Source organism: Fistularia commersonii, chromosome 5 (assembly GCF_037954325.1).
Source record: "Fistularia commersonii isolate RoL2024-O1a breed Wild chromosome 5, RoL_Fcom_v1.0, whole genome shotgun sequence".
Taxonomy (NCBI): Eukaryota; Metazoa; Chordata; class Actinopteri; order Syngnathiformes; family Fistulariidae; genus Fistularia; species Fistularia commersonii.
The window spans coordinates 16,777,261-16,792,296 of record NC_141288.1 but is presented as its reverse complement, the minus strand read 5'-3'; the positions used below and the strand labels follow the sequence as shown (position 1 = coordinate 16,792,296).

At 42.7% G+C, this 15,036-nt stretch overlaps 1 protein-coding gene across 2 annotated transcripts; it reads right to left on the bottom strand.

The window, feature by feature from the left end:
* Positions 1-693: 693 nt before the first annotated feature.
* Positions 694-14,878, bottom strand: LOC147234230 (dynamin-1-like protein). 2 transcript variants are annotated; one of them, XM_086147058.1, is made up of 19 exons: positions 14,668-14,877; positions 13,805-13,946; positions 13,286-13,332; positions 13,136-13,207; positions 11,811-11,897; positions 11,234-11,396; positions 10,889-11,009; positions 9,892-10,023; positions 8,968-9,174; positions 8,647-8,767; positions 8,347-8,502; positions 8,178-8,267; positions 7,974-8,066; positions 6,187-6,240; positions 5,818-5,889; positions 3,555-3,686; positions 3,365-3,474; positions 2,287-2,446; positions 694-1,538 (listed from the first exon to the last, which is right to left on the bottom strand). In XM_086147058.1, the coding sequence occupies exons 1-19, from the start codon at positions 14,767-14,769 to the stop codon at positions 1,482-1,484; spliced, it is 2,118 nt and encodes a 705-aa protein (XP_086003184.1). In that variant the 5' UTR covers positions 14,770-14,877; the 3' UTR covers positions 694-1,481. The 2 variants fall into 2 exon arrangements, with proteins under 2 accessions (XP_086003184.1, XP_086003185.1); XM_086147059.1 differs by lacking the exon at positions 5,818-5,889 and having other exon boundaries at positions 14,668-14,878.
* Between the last annotated feature and the right edge of the window lie 158 nt (positions 14,879-15,036).

Genomic DNA, 15,036 nt, shown 5'->3' with positions numbered 1-15,036 from the left:
AGAAAAGTAAATCAAAAGAGGGAAAAAATAGTTTGTGGTCCAACATTTGCGATGCGACAGGATGATCAAAGTTGGCCACCACAGGGAGGAAAAATAGAAAACAAAACAAAGTGTCTCATTGAAGAAAGCCAACTCTTGGTTCTGTAAAACAATCAATTGTGAAGAGAAAAGATGAAATTCCAGTACGTTGTAGTTAAAATGCTTTTCCAAAGAACCTGGAAGGATGAAGAACGGAAAAAGAGGAGAGGCTCTCAGGTTTTCACAAGCTGGCAGTTGGTAATTTCAAAGGAGAAGGATGGGAGCACAGATTGAAACTCCTTCTCTTGTTGCTGTACGGATGGACGCCGACTGCAGCCTCTCCTCATCCTCCAAAAGAAAATGTGAAAATGTGAAGAAGAGCTTGTTCCCAGCAGGTGTTCCCTGTTTCAAAACCTATCTTACATGCCAGAGTGACTTATGAAGTTATAATGAAGCAATCCCCTAAGGATTATAAGAAAAATACAATAGAAAAAAAATCCTCCCAAAAAAACAAAACAAAAAAAAAAATCAAGTTTCCAAAAGATCGTCCAAAAACATCTGAAAAATCAAATTACTCAAAACTGAGCACGGAACGGCCTTTTGAATCACAGGGGAAAGAGTTGCTTGAAAAGTTCAAGGACACCAGGCTTGGACAGATGAATGCAAATCAAGTGGTTGCTAATTAAATTCCTCTTTATTCTGTCTTGGAAACAGAGAACACAGTGCACCATAATTTCACACACAGGCTGGAACATGTAAACACAATGAAATAATCGACAGCAGCGAGTTTTCGACAGTGCTCATGACAGTGACCACGCACGCACACTTTAAATAACATTAATAAATAAAGATTTGGCCTTACAGAGTCTGGACTTTCTATACAGAGTCGAGGAGTGCAAACATGAATGCGTGGTGTTTGTACACAGGACAAGCCGCACATCGGCTTATCTATTTAAATCCAGTGTTCCAGCCCGGGCCGTGTTGCTAAGCCATAAGCTCCCTCCATTTCTGACACAACAGCTATTCCTGAATGAACGTGGAGGAGGAAAAGGAAGAGGAGGGAAAAAACATTTTTCATATTATATAACCTAGAGCCAAAACATTTGCAGGGTAAGGCCTTTAAAACCTTCATTTCCACCTCATTCTTGAGTCCATTTCCATTTTTGGTTCACCACATTCTGTCAGATATGAGAAGTCACTCGCCGTCGGCTGTGAAAACGATTCGTCCCAGTGCCACATTTTTCCAAAACCTTACACCTAACGTCATACAAAGAGGCAGTTCCTTCTTAATATATACAACACAAAGCATATGTACTGATTCACTAGAAGCTAGTATGACACCTACATCTATGCAGGGATCATAGTTGTGCATTCTCATGGTGGGCAATCCAGAAGATCCTCGACTGGACGTGAGTGTGTGAAGCGCCGGGTCCTTGGGGGGGCGAGACGAGCAGCTCAATTTCTTACCACAGATGGGTTTCCCTGATTTCAGCGATCACTTGGCTGGCTTTCTGCAACGCCTGGGATCACAAAATAAAACAAGCCCCGATGAGTCTGATAAGGGGAATTAGATATCTGGAACTGCTGATCACTTGGCGGCTTACAAAGGGCCTACGTTGATCGACGATAGATAAGCCAGTAATAAGCGGTGACTAACTTGTAGTTAACAAGTCCCTTACTAAAGCTGTTGAGGATAACTAGTGCGGAGTGCTTCAGAATTTCAAGGTCCAAAAATGTGCCAGAGACATCGCATTGCAACTAATTGTAATCCCTTTTCTCCTCTGAAGGCGACTGCGTGCCGTCTTTAGGACAATACCTACTTGTTTTATATGTTTTCTCATTTTCTTCTTCTTCAGCACACTATTTCTCTGCTTTTCTGATTACTGAAGTGAATCAGTGCGGTGGATTTAAAACGCTTAAATAATTACCCCCCGAAACAACAACAACAAAAAGATTTCCAATAGGACTTGCGAAAAAAAAAAAAAAAAAAAATCTGGGTTCATATATTTTATAATCATGATGGTTTAAATATATTTCTTACCCTTCTTACATTTTACTTGATTTAGAAATTCATCACATGACCCAAAATTGGTAAATCATTGTTATTTTCAAAGCTAGTAGTAATTAGTTCGCTATTAAATGAAAGCTAATCATCATATTGGCAATTCCTCAGCTACTAAAAATGACACAATGAGCAGGATTACCTTTTAAAAAGGGTGAAATAATGCATTGACCGAAACCGACCGACGAGTGACTGCCCTCGCCTACCTGCAGCATGTCTGCAGCCTCCTTGCGCCGCTGGGCCATGTCCTCCGACTCGGTCAGCAGGTCGTTGAGGAGCCCTGACTTATAGAGCTGACCAACCAGCTCGCTCTGGAGACTGTCCTTCACGTGGTTGACCAGGAAGTGCATCACCGCCTTGGGCACACTGCGGCGGACAGAGGGAGAGCAGATGGTTGAGCGCGCGGCGGGCGGGGGTTGCCTGGTGACCGTGCCCCTCTTCACCCGGCCAGAAGGGTCCGGGCTTAACCCTGCAGGTAGCGGCGCCGGTCCAAATATCGAGCAATTTAAGTGGAAATTTGCAGTTAAATGCCTGGTCTTTAACTCTAATGAGCTCCGGAGGGACCGGCAGCCCGACAAAGCCGCAACACAACGGCTGCTGCGGGGTGAAAAAGACGATCGAATGAAGTCGCATTACAATCGCAGCTGACTTCGCGACAGCAGGTCTGAGGTCCGGTGTGTTGGCTTTAGGCAGAGCGCTGGTCAGAGGTTTGAGAGGGAAAATCGGCCACCTTTAGGAAGCTCCTTTCAGCGGAAGCTCGGGGCAATGTCACACGGATCGGCCTTACTTCACCTTTCCCTTTTACCCGGTTGAAAGTCGATAAAAGCCTCGGGACGGACCCGTTTTCATGCATCAGATGTGATGCGAAGTCAGCAGGCTGAGTCTATTGCGTTCTGAACTGTGTCACAAACAAGCCTGCGGCTGGTGATTGTTTTCCGCTAACTACCTTTTCCTAGAGATCTGGATGACATCACTCAATGACTTGTTTTCTCAGACATTGAAAAAAAACAAAAAAAAACCTTCAAGCAAATCTCTCAGAATCCCCTTAGAAGTCCTATGAAAATTGTCTTCTTTACTTCACAAATTAAAAATGCAATAACAAATGACGATTATCTAGAATTATTTAGAAAAGAAAGGAAAACAACTAGACGCTGTTAAGCGCGGAAGACTCAAATAGGTGGATAATGTTTTCAGCCAGGTGTGAAAGCGTGTTGCATAAAGATTTGAGCATTCTGACGTGTTTAAGAGGATGTTTATTGGTAAAAGATAACCCGTCGTCATTACCTGTCCTGGATGTTCTTGCGCACGATGAGGAAATAGGACTTGATGAGGCGTTCGATGACCTCACAGTCTCGCTGCTCACGTGACGACAGCTTCCTGGCGACGGGCACCGGCTGGAAGGGAGAATGGAGAACGGTCTGGTTTTTTCCTCGATGAGAAAATGCGTTTCAACGGCAGCACAAAGCCGACGTACCACATCGAGGAGGTTAACGGCTCCTTTCAGCGGGCTGCCGGGGCCTGAGCCGGGGGCTTCTTCGCCTTTCTTCAGCATCCCCCTCCAATTCCCGGTGCCGTCCTGGTCGCCCTGCGGCCCTGCGGCGGGGGCCTGGAGACATGTACAAAAAAAAAAAAAAAAAAAGGAAAAAGAAAATCACAATACAGCAAATGAGGAGTCATGAGGCCTTTATCGCAGCACCCAGGCAGGGAGAGGAGGAAGGGGGGGTCGTATGCACAACTGCAGTCAAACAGGCAGGAATACAGATAGCAGAGCAGACAGTAACATTTAGATGTTACATTTGGACATTGGGGCATTAGATATGGTTAAAAAAAATTGTAAATATCTAATCATATTACACGATTCAAAAGACCCCTTTACATATCATCATATTCACTAAGAAATTCCTATGACAGAAACATGTGATTTGATTAAATCATTTCTCTGGAACGTTTTTTTAATGCCGGGCTTACACCTTACTATTTCCCAGTCGCGGTATTAAACTGGAAGTTGAAAAGAAATCATAAGCTGCGTAAAGGAGTCTTAGGGAAGTCGCAACTCGCACCCGTCATCTCAGTCATTAAGTGTGATCTGGTGGTCTTAGTCTTTGGGGCTTATGACAATATCAAATATTTGATATTATTGCAAGTCTTTCTGTTACGTCACCGTGAAGACTGAATCAACAACCAATAGATGAGCTCCAACAAAAATCCGAAAGAGGAAACCTGGTAGAAAAACAATCAGCAGAGCGGTATTGGCGGTAGATACTGTGTTTTTTGGCATTATGGATGAACAGAAATGGCGAAGGACATCCTGATGAGTATGGAGCGTCCAGAAAGAGGAGTGAGTGGTGGAGGCGTGGGCAGGACAGCCAAGCTTGCACAATGTAAACTCCATAACGTATCGAGTGGAGGAGGAAAAGTGATCTTTTCAAAATCTTTTCAGTCTTTGTAAAATCTCTGTCTCAGCCAATTCAGCCAAGAGTCTAAAAAATAGTCTTATGATACTGGTGTGAGTTGGTAGTTTTACACAAGTCTGTTTAGAATCCTTGGTCTTTAGACGTCAACGTCAACCTTACTGCCAATTTCTCTGCATCCATAGAGAAATTCAGAAGACTTTTCTCACGTTCCCACGGTGACATGAAATTAACAAAATAATAATAATAAAGTGTATATTAACAATTAAGTGCCCTATGAACAAACTATGATGTATAAAGTACAATCTACTGGTATTGAGGTGAAAGGATGCTGGAGATTCAACAGCATAAAAACCGAAAAGGATAAGGGTATGTAATTTAGATGAGTGGCAGCAGAGGTTTCTGTACTAGTTCAGTGCAAAAGCCAGTCAGGAAATAATACCATACGATAGCAGCGTGATGATAGCAGGTGAGAAAATAAGGTGGATTTAAAGACATAAAAAAGTCAGTATGTACTATATAATACAGCAAAAATAGCAATTGTGCAAAGTGCAAAATAGTGCAATACATTTTCAGAGTCCAGTGTTTGGGAGGCCAGCGGGGGGTAAAATGTAAGCCAGGCATTAGGTATAGATATTCCTGTGCCAGAAAAAACCCAATTTAATGAAATCATTTCTGGGGATCATTTTTCAAAACAGATCCGATTGGAAAAATCATAGACATAATTAGGGGGGGGGATTTGCATAATGAAGTACCGTCCTTTGATACTTGTCAAGAAATAGATGGTAAGATTGTGCGCCATAATTTCAAAGAAAGAAAAGAAAACAACAAAGTAAATTAAAAAAATACATTTTCCAACTGCGGGAAACTTTTCTCGCTGCTGTCAGAGAAACGAGGTAGATTCTTAGCCAGTCTTCAAGTACAGACTGGAGGGACGGGATGATGAGCACTGCGGGAGACTTCTGAAATATACTGGAGAGGTGGGCTCAAACTTTAATCATAGCCAGTCCTTTAGCGGCAATGAAACAAAAGGGCAAAAAGAGATGGGGTTGTGAAACAGAAAAAGGAAGTAGATTTGAGATTCGGGCACAGGTGAGACAACAGACTGCGGGGAACACAACAGTTGTTAGTGCGAGTCCGGGGAGGGGGGCAACCAATGAGAGCGCACGGCCTTAGCAGACAAAGATCGGACAGCATGCCAGCAGCCCATGCTGTTCCATCTACCCTTCCATCCACGCATCCATCCATCCATCCATCACTCCATGCTCCGGCACCAGCGCCGCAGCCGGCTGGGCGTCAAGCCAGCCCGGCTGCCTACGTGCCCACCTTGGCACCGTCCATGTCGGCTCCAGGGACGGTGAGCTCGCCAGCGACCGCAGCCTGGCCTTTGCCGACAGACTAGTGGGAAAATGAGAGTGGGATCGGGGAGCGAGGGGGAGGGAGGGAGAGGGAGAAACAAAAAAAAAAAAAAAAAAAAAGCACTGAGAAGGTGGAAAGATGGAGAGGGGTGGGGAGGATCGCAGTTGAGAGTCATTAGAGGGGGGAGGAGAGTATCTGAGATGTGGGATGGAATTCCTCAAAGGAAAGTATCCGAGGCGTCCGCATCTCCCGATCCTTGTCCCGCAGCGCTCGGAAAACCGATCGAGTCGTTCCTGACGGGGACTTATTAAAGGGAGACGAGCGGCTTTCCTTTACCTTGTCCCGGGGCACAGCGGTGGGCAGCTCCCGCATCCGGTTCCTCCTCTGCTCCTGTGACAGCACAGCAACACATGCGGTTGAGGCTCCGGGCAAAAGCAAAATCCTGACAGAAGTGTGTCCAATACTTTTCGCGGAACTCAAACAAATACCTGTCAAGCTGTACTTTTTGGCTTTTCGGCACAAACTACAAGTGGACGGTTGAATCACAAAAACAAAACAAACAAAAAAAAAACAACAACTATATTTTCTAGATATGTAAAAAAATATATTTTATCAACAGAAATAAAACAAATATGGACCTGTTTCATTTCTGTTGATTAAATTATGTTCGCATAATAAATGTAACAAAATTAGTATCATATATGTGTATGAAAAAAATTACATTTCAACATAATTAATTTTTCATATGAATGAAACCAAATGATATGACGTATTATATTTTCTTTATGGAATTTAATAGATTTTGTGAGCTTCACTCGAATTCTCTAAAATCTCTGAACAAGCTGTTGCCTCCCGGTTCAAACCCGGCCGAGCGTTCAAGGACCTGTGTAAACTGTCTCCGTTTTCTGGCAGCGGACGCTCTGCTAAAGGTCCAAAAACCTCATTCTCCTCTCCGCCGGGTCAGTTTCCTCTCCATCCTCGTCCTGCTTGACCCCCTGGCGCCGCCTCTGATGCAGGTGTCCACCGCCAGTCCTCACAGATATCGCCCCGATTCAAAGTCACATCGCTTCGACGGACATCAGCTCATCTCAATCGACACCTGCTAATCCTCTGCTCCCTCAGTCACTCGGGGGGGGGGGGGTTCAGAATTTGACACTTTATCCTATCATTTGGAAAGGTTTCTCTGCCTCCACTTTAATAGCAGACAGCATTCATTTCTGCCAAAAAACTTCACTGCAGCCCTTCATCTGACCCCTCGCAATTCCAAAACTGGATGCACAAAAACCTTTTTGAAAAGCGTAGCAAATTTAACCGTTCACATGGTCAGAGATATCTCATCATCTTATTACAGACTTTGTCCTTTCTTTCTTCCCAAATCTAAGCCCCATTACCAAAACAGCCATTTTAACCTGAGCAACGACCCCTGTCCCTTGCTGACACATTCATTCTTGCTTTCTCCACATCACTGCAGGCTAACTGAAACGGTATCTTATATTGTTCCACAAAACAACCCCCCCACCTCCTCCTCCTCCTCCTTCCTGGAACCTTCACTTTGTCCAAAATTGTGCTGCCAACACGCTTACCTCTACATAACCCTCATTTTCCGTGAACTTTGCTGGCTCCTGGATTCAACACAAAACATTACCGACCAACTTTTAAGACTCAACAACCTGCCCCCAGCTTATCCTGGTCCGCGTGTGTACCCCTGCCCGTCGCCTTGGGTTCGCAGCCACTGACCCTTTCCAAATAATTAGGACTGAACGCCGGAGCTGGGGTGACCCAACTTGAGCTGCTCCTTTTTCCCAGATGGACGCTCCCCCTGTCGTCACAGCTCGAACCCTGCGCAGCGTCCCGCCCACCCTTTCCGCGTTGCCTTTGGAATCCCATTATCTTAATTTGCCAATTATTCCATCCTGTACATCTTTTGAAAATGGTCCTGAGAAGAATCTTCGAGCATTGACAAAGTGCTATCTACATATCCATCATCACTAACCAGTTAATAGGTATGATCAGCCTACCTACAGGTATATACTCTCAATCCGAAACACAAGTTATGCAGTTTACAAGTTTTCTTTATCAATTCAGGGAAAGATAAGAATATCAGGGCTTGTAAGGCTACACACCTCTATATTATTATTCATGACTCCACAGGCGTCTGCAAAGTCTGGATGCTTTGTGTTTATGTAGGCCAGCTCTATTGCAACCAGGTTGTGGACCTGACAAAAAGAAGGTGAGGACAACTTTTGTCACAATGTTGCCATGACGCCCATGATAAGAATTCATGAAATGAAAAAAATGAAGGTGAGAAAAGATGAACGTGACCACACCATCTCATTGGTGATGGGCAGCCTTTTCCTCAGGAGGGAGGTGACTACTTCCACAATGGCCTCGTGGAGCTTCGGGAATCTCTGTAGCTCCTGCGCGTCAGAAGATTTCAAAAATGAATGCCTGTAAGTGGGAGGGGGGGAGATGGGAGGTGTGAGCTAAGCCGTTTACCTGTGTGCTGTAGTTGCTGCAGTGCTGGATGATCCGCTGCATCTCCTCGTGGACCAGCTCAACGCAACGCAAACTGGGTTCCTCCAGGCGCTTCACCTGCTTCTTCACCAACAGCTCGAAGGAGACCTCGGGCACAAACAGAGATGGCCGAGGGCCCTGGCGCGGATAGAGAAGCGCAGGTCAGCGAGAAGTCAACGTGGCAGATGAAATGGATGATCTTACAGCATAACTTGATGGAGAGAAACAGCCACGGCCCCACTGGCGTCACATTAATAAGAGAATAAGGGCACCAGCACTCACTGTTGCGTTCCTGATGGCTGTTAGGATATCTATGGTGCTGAGTCCCCCCAGAGGATCCACAGACTCCAATGTTCTGCCAAAAGTCTCGTGGAATATGTAACAAATTCTGGCTCCCCCGCACCTGAAGTATAACAGTAGGGGGATATTAGCTGTGATGTGAGCCCTGTGGCACACTCTCCTGTCAGCTTTCCCTTCACAGAGGCTGTGCGTGCCTTAACTTACAAGCTCTATCATATTAAATGATGAAACCAATGCAGCTGTTTTGCCAAGTTTCACAGCGCTGGACCAAGAGCATCACCGTGTGGCGGGGCCAGGACTCACAATTCCGCTGTCTCTATGTATTTGGCTGTGCCCTCGATGGTGTTGCAGTACTCCGTTGCAAACTTAGTGATGAGCTGGAGCAGCGTGGCGCTTTGGTCTTCGACTGGCTCGCCATAGCTGCTGAGCAGGGACTGGTACTGGGCTGCCAGGACGTTGATCCGTGTCTTCAGCTCAGGCAGACAGTCCCGGATGTGATGCATCAGTAGCCTGACATTATGAGAGCAACAGGCGGAGAGTTCTGTGTTCATTCAGATATGTGAAGCCGTATTCTGACTTTGGTCGAGCTACACGTCTGTTCCGATTCTGACAACGAACGTATTGATTTAAATGACCCTTTAAAATGTGATATATGCAAGATGTCGTCGCTTATGTTAAAAAATTTCCCATGCACATCAGAAATCAAAGAGATTACTGCATACCTCCTTGGGAGTAATTTAAATACAAATTTTTGGCATCAGTTCATGCTGGGGTTTGTTCAAAGTATGAAACTTCTCAGGTAATTGCTTTTTAACTTAGGAGAATTTTTAATGGTTTTTTTTTGATAAATTGACTAGATAGGTTATATTAAGAAATGATACAAAATAAGATAATATAAAAAAATATTTGGCTTTTAATGTCATAGTTATATAAATATCCAACAATACTGGATATATAATCATACCTATTACCTTGCACAAAAAATTGAGATTGGCACAGTTAGTACATCCTCCATTATGATTAAATCAGCACTTCTTTCTTGGTTGTTAAGGTTTTCACCTGAACACCTACCGTGTAAGAAAACTACTCTGATACTTTGATGTAATGGCAAATGTCCATCTGGTGCCTGAGGTCAGCTGAATACAAGGCATTCTCTGCTTCAAGTAGGAACATTTTCAGAAAGGATGATCCACTTTTTTCAAGAATGTATTTTAAAAGCGCAAGTACCTGTTAAGTGTTCTGGCCAGGTACTTTGTTCCATTTCTATTGGCCAGAGATGGATATTTCTTCTGCAGGAAAGCATGTTCATCACGAATTGCATCAGCCACAGACTTCTTATTGTTGATGTCCAACTGGCTCCTGACGTCAAAACACCATGCAGTAGTGATGTTAGGTGATGGTAATTAATACAATAAAATACATGCATTTAAAAGGAAACCCCATTTTTACATGATTCATTTGATAATATGAATCGCGAGATGAGAAGCTGAAAATAAGATAATCAAAGTGTACACACAAAGACAGGCAGAGGAGGAATGTAAAAGACAAAGTCAGTTTATACAGGGCACGACTATGTTGGCAATTCTTATATATATTTGTGTGTGTGTATATATACACACACACACACACACACACACACACACACACACACACACACACACACACACACACCACACACACTTATACATCCTTGAGTCATTCAAACTGTGGTCAGGTGACAGCAGTGATCTTCAGGAGATGTACATCTACATGTACACCACACATGGCAGGCTTGCTTGTCATTTCTAGGTGCCGCACACACAGATTCACACACAATTTCTGTTGTGATACATGATTTTAATGTCCACATCCAAACTATATTTTTGATCTATATTAAGAAAAAAAAACAAAAAAAAAAAACTCAAAAGATAAAATATAATGCTAATGTTATTTTAAGCAGCTACAAACAGTCCTCAAGGGCTGGAGCAAAAACTTCAGAATTAGTCTACACCTGACAAGAACCAAAGAAATTACATTAAAATAGTGCAAAACAAAATTTACTTCTTATCAACAGCCTTGTGCCAAAATCCTAGGGGTGTTAACAGACATCATACTAAGGTCAGTAAAAAGGGAAGTACAGCTATGTATTAGCCTCTCCCATCAACAGCCGTCAAAATCCACCTGCCCTAGATCTAATGGATTTAGTCAGAGCACAGCACACAAAAGGAATACACTGGAGACAAACCTGTTGACGACGCCGATGAGTCCCAGTTTGACAGGAATGACTCGGCCCATCAGCACATCCATAGCATCAGTGCCAGCATCCATCAGGTCCAGCTTGGTCACCACAGCCAACGTCCTCCTCCCTGATGGTCGTCACAATCATTTGTATCAAAAGTAAAAATCCACTTCTTACCGCTTCTTATTTTAGGTTGCAATTTTCACAAATTAAACGTAAACTCTGTTGATAATTCTAGTTCCTTAAAGCATAAATGCATCGCCCTGTTACTGTCTACTGATTTGCTGCACGTTTAGCCTCCAATATCCATACATGCGGGCAATAAAAGGTATTGTAACAGTTTTGTTTTACCATCAGGGTCAACCTCCCGTGCCACTTTAAGCGCTTCTGAAGTGGCCATGTCTGTGTTCGCCGCGGTGACAGCCAATATAATACAGTTGGGGTTGGAGATGTGTTTCAGGATTAGCTCTCTTATCTGAATCTCGATGTCCTTAGGCTGATCACCCACAGGCACCTGAGTGAATGATACCAAATAAACAAAAGACACAACACATCTCAGTCTCATTCCTTACAAACTAAAGCTGGGAATTCCTCAAACGAACACGTGTTCATCCAGAGGGGAGGAACTAATGAAACTGCAATCAGACCTAGCAGTCACTCGGGTTCTGGGAGCATGCAGTTTACAGGCCTGAAGACCAAGTTAATAATGCCCTTTGGACTACAAGTATCACATACACAAAAGCAATAAAAGCTGTGATATTAACTGCAGTGGTCATTCATATCTACTGAGCTTAGTGTTGTTTTCTTTCCTTTTAAGCGTTTTTAATGAATAGATGAAAACAGAAGAAACGTTATGTGATAAATGTCCCCCGGGGCGTGAGATGATCAAAGCCTTGTCTCGAGAAGTCGGAACGCCCATGTGTGTTACCTTAGTGATTCCTGGCAGATCCACCAGTGTGAGATTGACAACGTGAGGAGAAAATATCTTCAGATGAATGGGTTCATCGCTGATCCCCTGCAGAGGAACGAGAACCAAGAGACGTGCGATGTGTGTTTAACAGCAGAGGATTGGAAAACACTACTTCTTCAGAAGCATTTGCCAAAACACAATACGACTGAGAGATATGGGGGGGGGAAGAGCACATTTAAAGTGTGTTTTTCCATTATGTATACAGCAAAACATTGCAAAGGTATGGTTTCAGGTACAATATATACAAATATATATGTGTCTCTCCTGAATGCAGCATCCAGGATTTGAATAACGAGAAAAGTTACAAAACATAATTACTGTTCCAACTCTTTATGTATTTGTTTCTCATTATCTGATAGTTCCCTTGTCATTTTCCTTTCACTGTTGACTTATTTCCAGGTCATCTCTATTTGGTGTTGCATTTGTTTGGCTATTTGGCTTACGTGTATTCACCCAGGGAAAGACTGATAAGCAAATGAGCAAAACCATAATGACAGCAACAAACTGAACTCAATCATCTGAAAGTTCTTCCACAAGCATAGAGAATAAAGGTTTTTAATTAATGGAATTTATAGAAAATTGTGAATGCATCTCTGAACCCAGGACTGATAAATAGCTTCCAAGTCCTTGCTGATCCCTGGCGCAAACAGTCAGTGAAAATATTTAGCTACAAAGAATGCATCACTGGGCTGCTGTATTAAATTGTAATTTATTCTCCTAGATAGAGCCACAAAAAAATAGCAGATTCCCTTAGCATTGGCCGTTTACTTAGTTGCACCAATTTGATCTCACTGTGTTTAGAATATGTTAATTCCCTGTAAATGTTTGAGTCAATGTCTCTGATTTGCTCTGTATGACCAAAACAATGAAAATGGCATGACAATATTCTTGCCGTTGTTTCTCTTTATTCATATGTTAATATATTGATATCTATCTATATGGCTGATAATAAATTCTCCACCTTTCTTATGTCATACATGTTGAGATGCGATAGAAACTTGACTTCAATATAATTAATTTAAATTCTTCAGGCCAGAACGAGATAATCTAATCCATTTAACCTTTAACTCCATTTCCGCGTGCCTCTAATTTCAGAATAAGGAATCAACTATTTTCCAGGAGGATCTAGAAACCTTATGATTGCTGGTTCTTTAATGAAAAACCAGATATTGTTTTGCGGCGAAAAATTTGATGTTTAACTGCAGACATCTTGATCCTCTTGCTGAACAAACCAGTGACAACACAAATTTTAACTGCTGGAACATAAAATATTCAAGACTTACCTTGTTATTCCCTGACACTCGTTCAGTTTCAGCTTCAATTTCTTGTCTGATTTCATCAAAATCTGAATAGATCTGTGAAAATGAATGAAGATCCATTAGCATACAGAGCTGAGTGCCAGAGTAGTTGCTACGTTTTGTCATGTATTTTACCTTATTTTTGGTGTGTAAAAATTTTCCCCACTCTTCACCTTCTCTGCCTATGCATCACAAGAAAACATCCCAGGTCAAAGTCAAGAAACACAAGAGAACGCAAGTAATCAAAGAGGCAACTATTCTGGGCAACAGGGTACGCAAACAAGCCTAACATAGACAAATGCTACAGCAGCAAAAGTGGCAGGTGGGATTGTGGATGAGGAGGGAGACAACAGAGCTAATTCTGGCTATTTCCATATGAACAATGCACCTTTAGGAAGCTTTGACACACCTTGGAATCTGCAAGTGATTAGAAAGGTGACAGAGAAAAAAAAAAAGACTACATATGAATTTACTCAACACCAAAAGAAAAATTATATGGCCCGTTCCCACAAGAGGGTCCTAAAGCCTACAAATACTGAGGGGAAACATCAAGCGTGGTTTCATGCTTATGAAGCATTGGGTGTGAACACAACCACCCAAGTACGTGGCGGTCTTTGTCTGGATCACTGAGGTGAGAGATATGCTAGCACTTACTGCAGTCATCATTCTTTCTGGCATCTCCGGGGTCTACGTGCACCAGCTGAAGGATAAGAGGCCGCCTGGTTACGATGCCAGTTCCTCGGGGCAACAGGTCTCTGCCCACCAAGCTCTCGAGCACGGAGCTCTTCCCGCTGCTCTGGAAACAAAAAATATAATTTAGACATATGTTAGATAAGGTATAAGCTGGGCTGACCGTTACATTGGGATTTATCGAACACAATTTAACTGTGATATGGTTTTTTTTTTTTCCCCACTGAACGTTGTGATGTTAATTAGAAAATGCAGTATGTATAGAGGGTATGACTAAATTCAAAATGAGTAAATCTGAAAATGAAATGAAAATAATAAAGTGAAGAATCATCAACTGAGTATCATGTAATTAACTTCAAAGTATTCGAGGCAGACTTTTAAAATATTCTGTAATGATCTTCCTTTAATTCAAAAATTTCATATATACAAAAAAATTTCAGATAGAAAATTGATACGAATTCCCTTTCGGACTGCAGACCTTTTGCTGCAGCAAGAAAAGCTAATGGCACCTGTCTTTGTAATGGGTGAATATTGTTCTTAAAATAGGAGTGATAAGAGCTTATGAAAATAGACATTGAGTCTCCGCTAAAGCACCGGCTAACCTCAAATTAATGTACAAATGGATTTGGAGAAGCGCTATCTGGCTCTGGAAAGGCCAATATATTTTCATTTTGGTCAATTTCTGTTAAATTTAATTAAACATTTCGCCTGACATCTATTGTTAAACCAACACTGGACATGCTGCTTGTGAAACCGTTGCGATAAAACAAGGTTATCTACAGCTAGCATAACATTTAGTCAGTATGCAAACTACCGGAAGATTGTACCTGAGTTCCGACCACCGCTATCTGCGGGAGCTGTATAATGTCCGCACCCACGGTGTTAAACACATCTTGGAGCTTGTTTATTACAGGAATGAGTGCCTCCATCCTAACGGTGTCTAAATAAAACAAATAAATCCCTTTTTCTCGTGATGGGAGCCAAAGTCATTCAATGTCCCACCGACAGCACCATTGCCGCAACACCCAATGACGGACGAGAATTTTTCGAAGCTGCCGGAAGTTGTAGTTCTTAATGGAGGAATAACAGTGGCTCTTGAAGAGCAAAGGACTACAATGCACCTGCTTCTCAAACAACGCGATAACCAATTTGTCACATGTCGTATCAGCTCGCGCATGCGTACATACATTATCAAT

What these genes read in the sequence shown, in the direction of transcription:
- LOC147234230 (XM_086147058.1), bottom strand. Translation starts at nt 14,769, where the DNA reads ATGGAGGCACTCATTCCTGTAATAAACAAGCTCCAAGATGTGTTTAAC. An exon ending in TACATAGAGACAGCGGAATT is followed by an intron (nt 8,768 to 8,967) that starts GTGAGTCCTGGC and finishes GTTATACTTCAG; the next exon opens with GTGCGGGGGAGCCAGAATTT. An exon ending in CGCAAGAACATCCAGGACAG is followed by an intron (nt 2,447 to 3,364) that starts GTAATGACGACG and finishes TGTCCGCCGCAG; the next exon opens with TGTGCCCAAGGCGGTGATGC.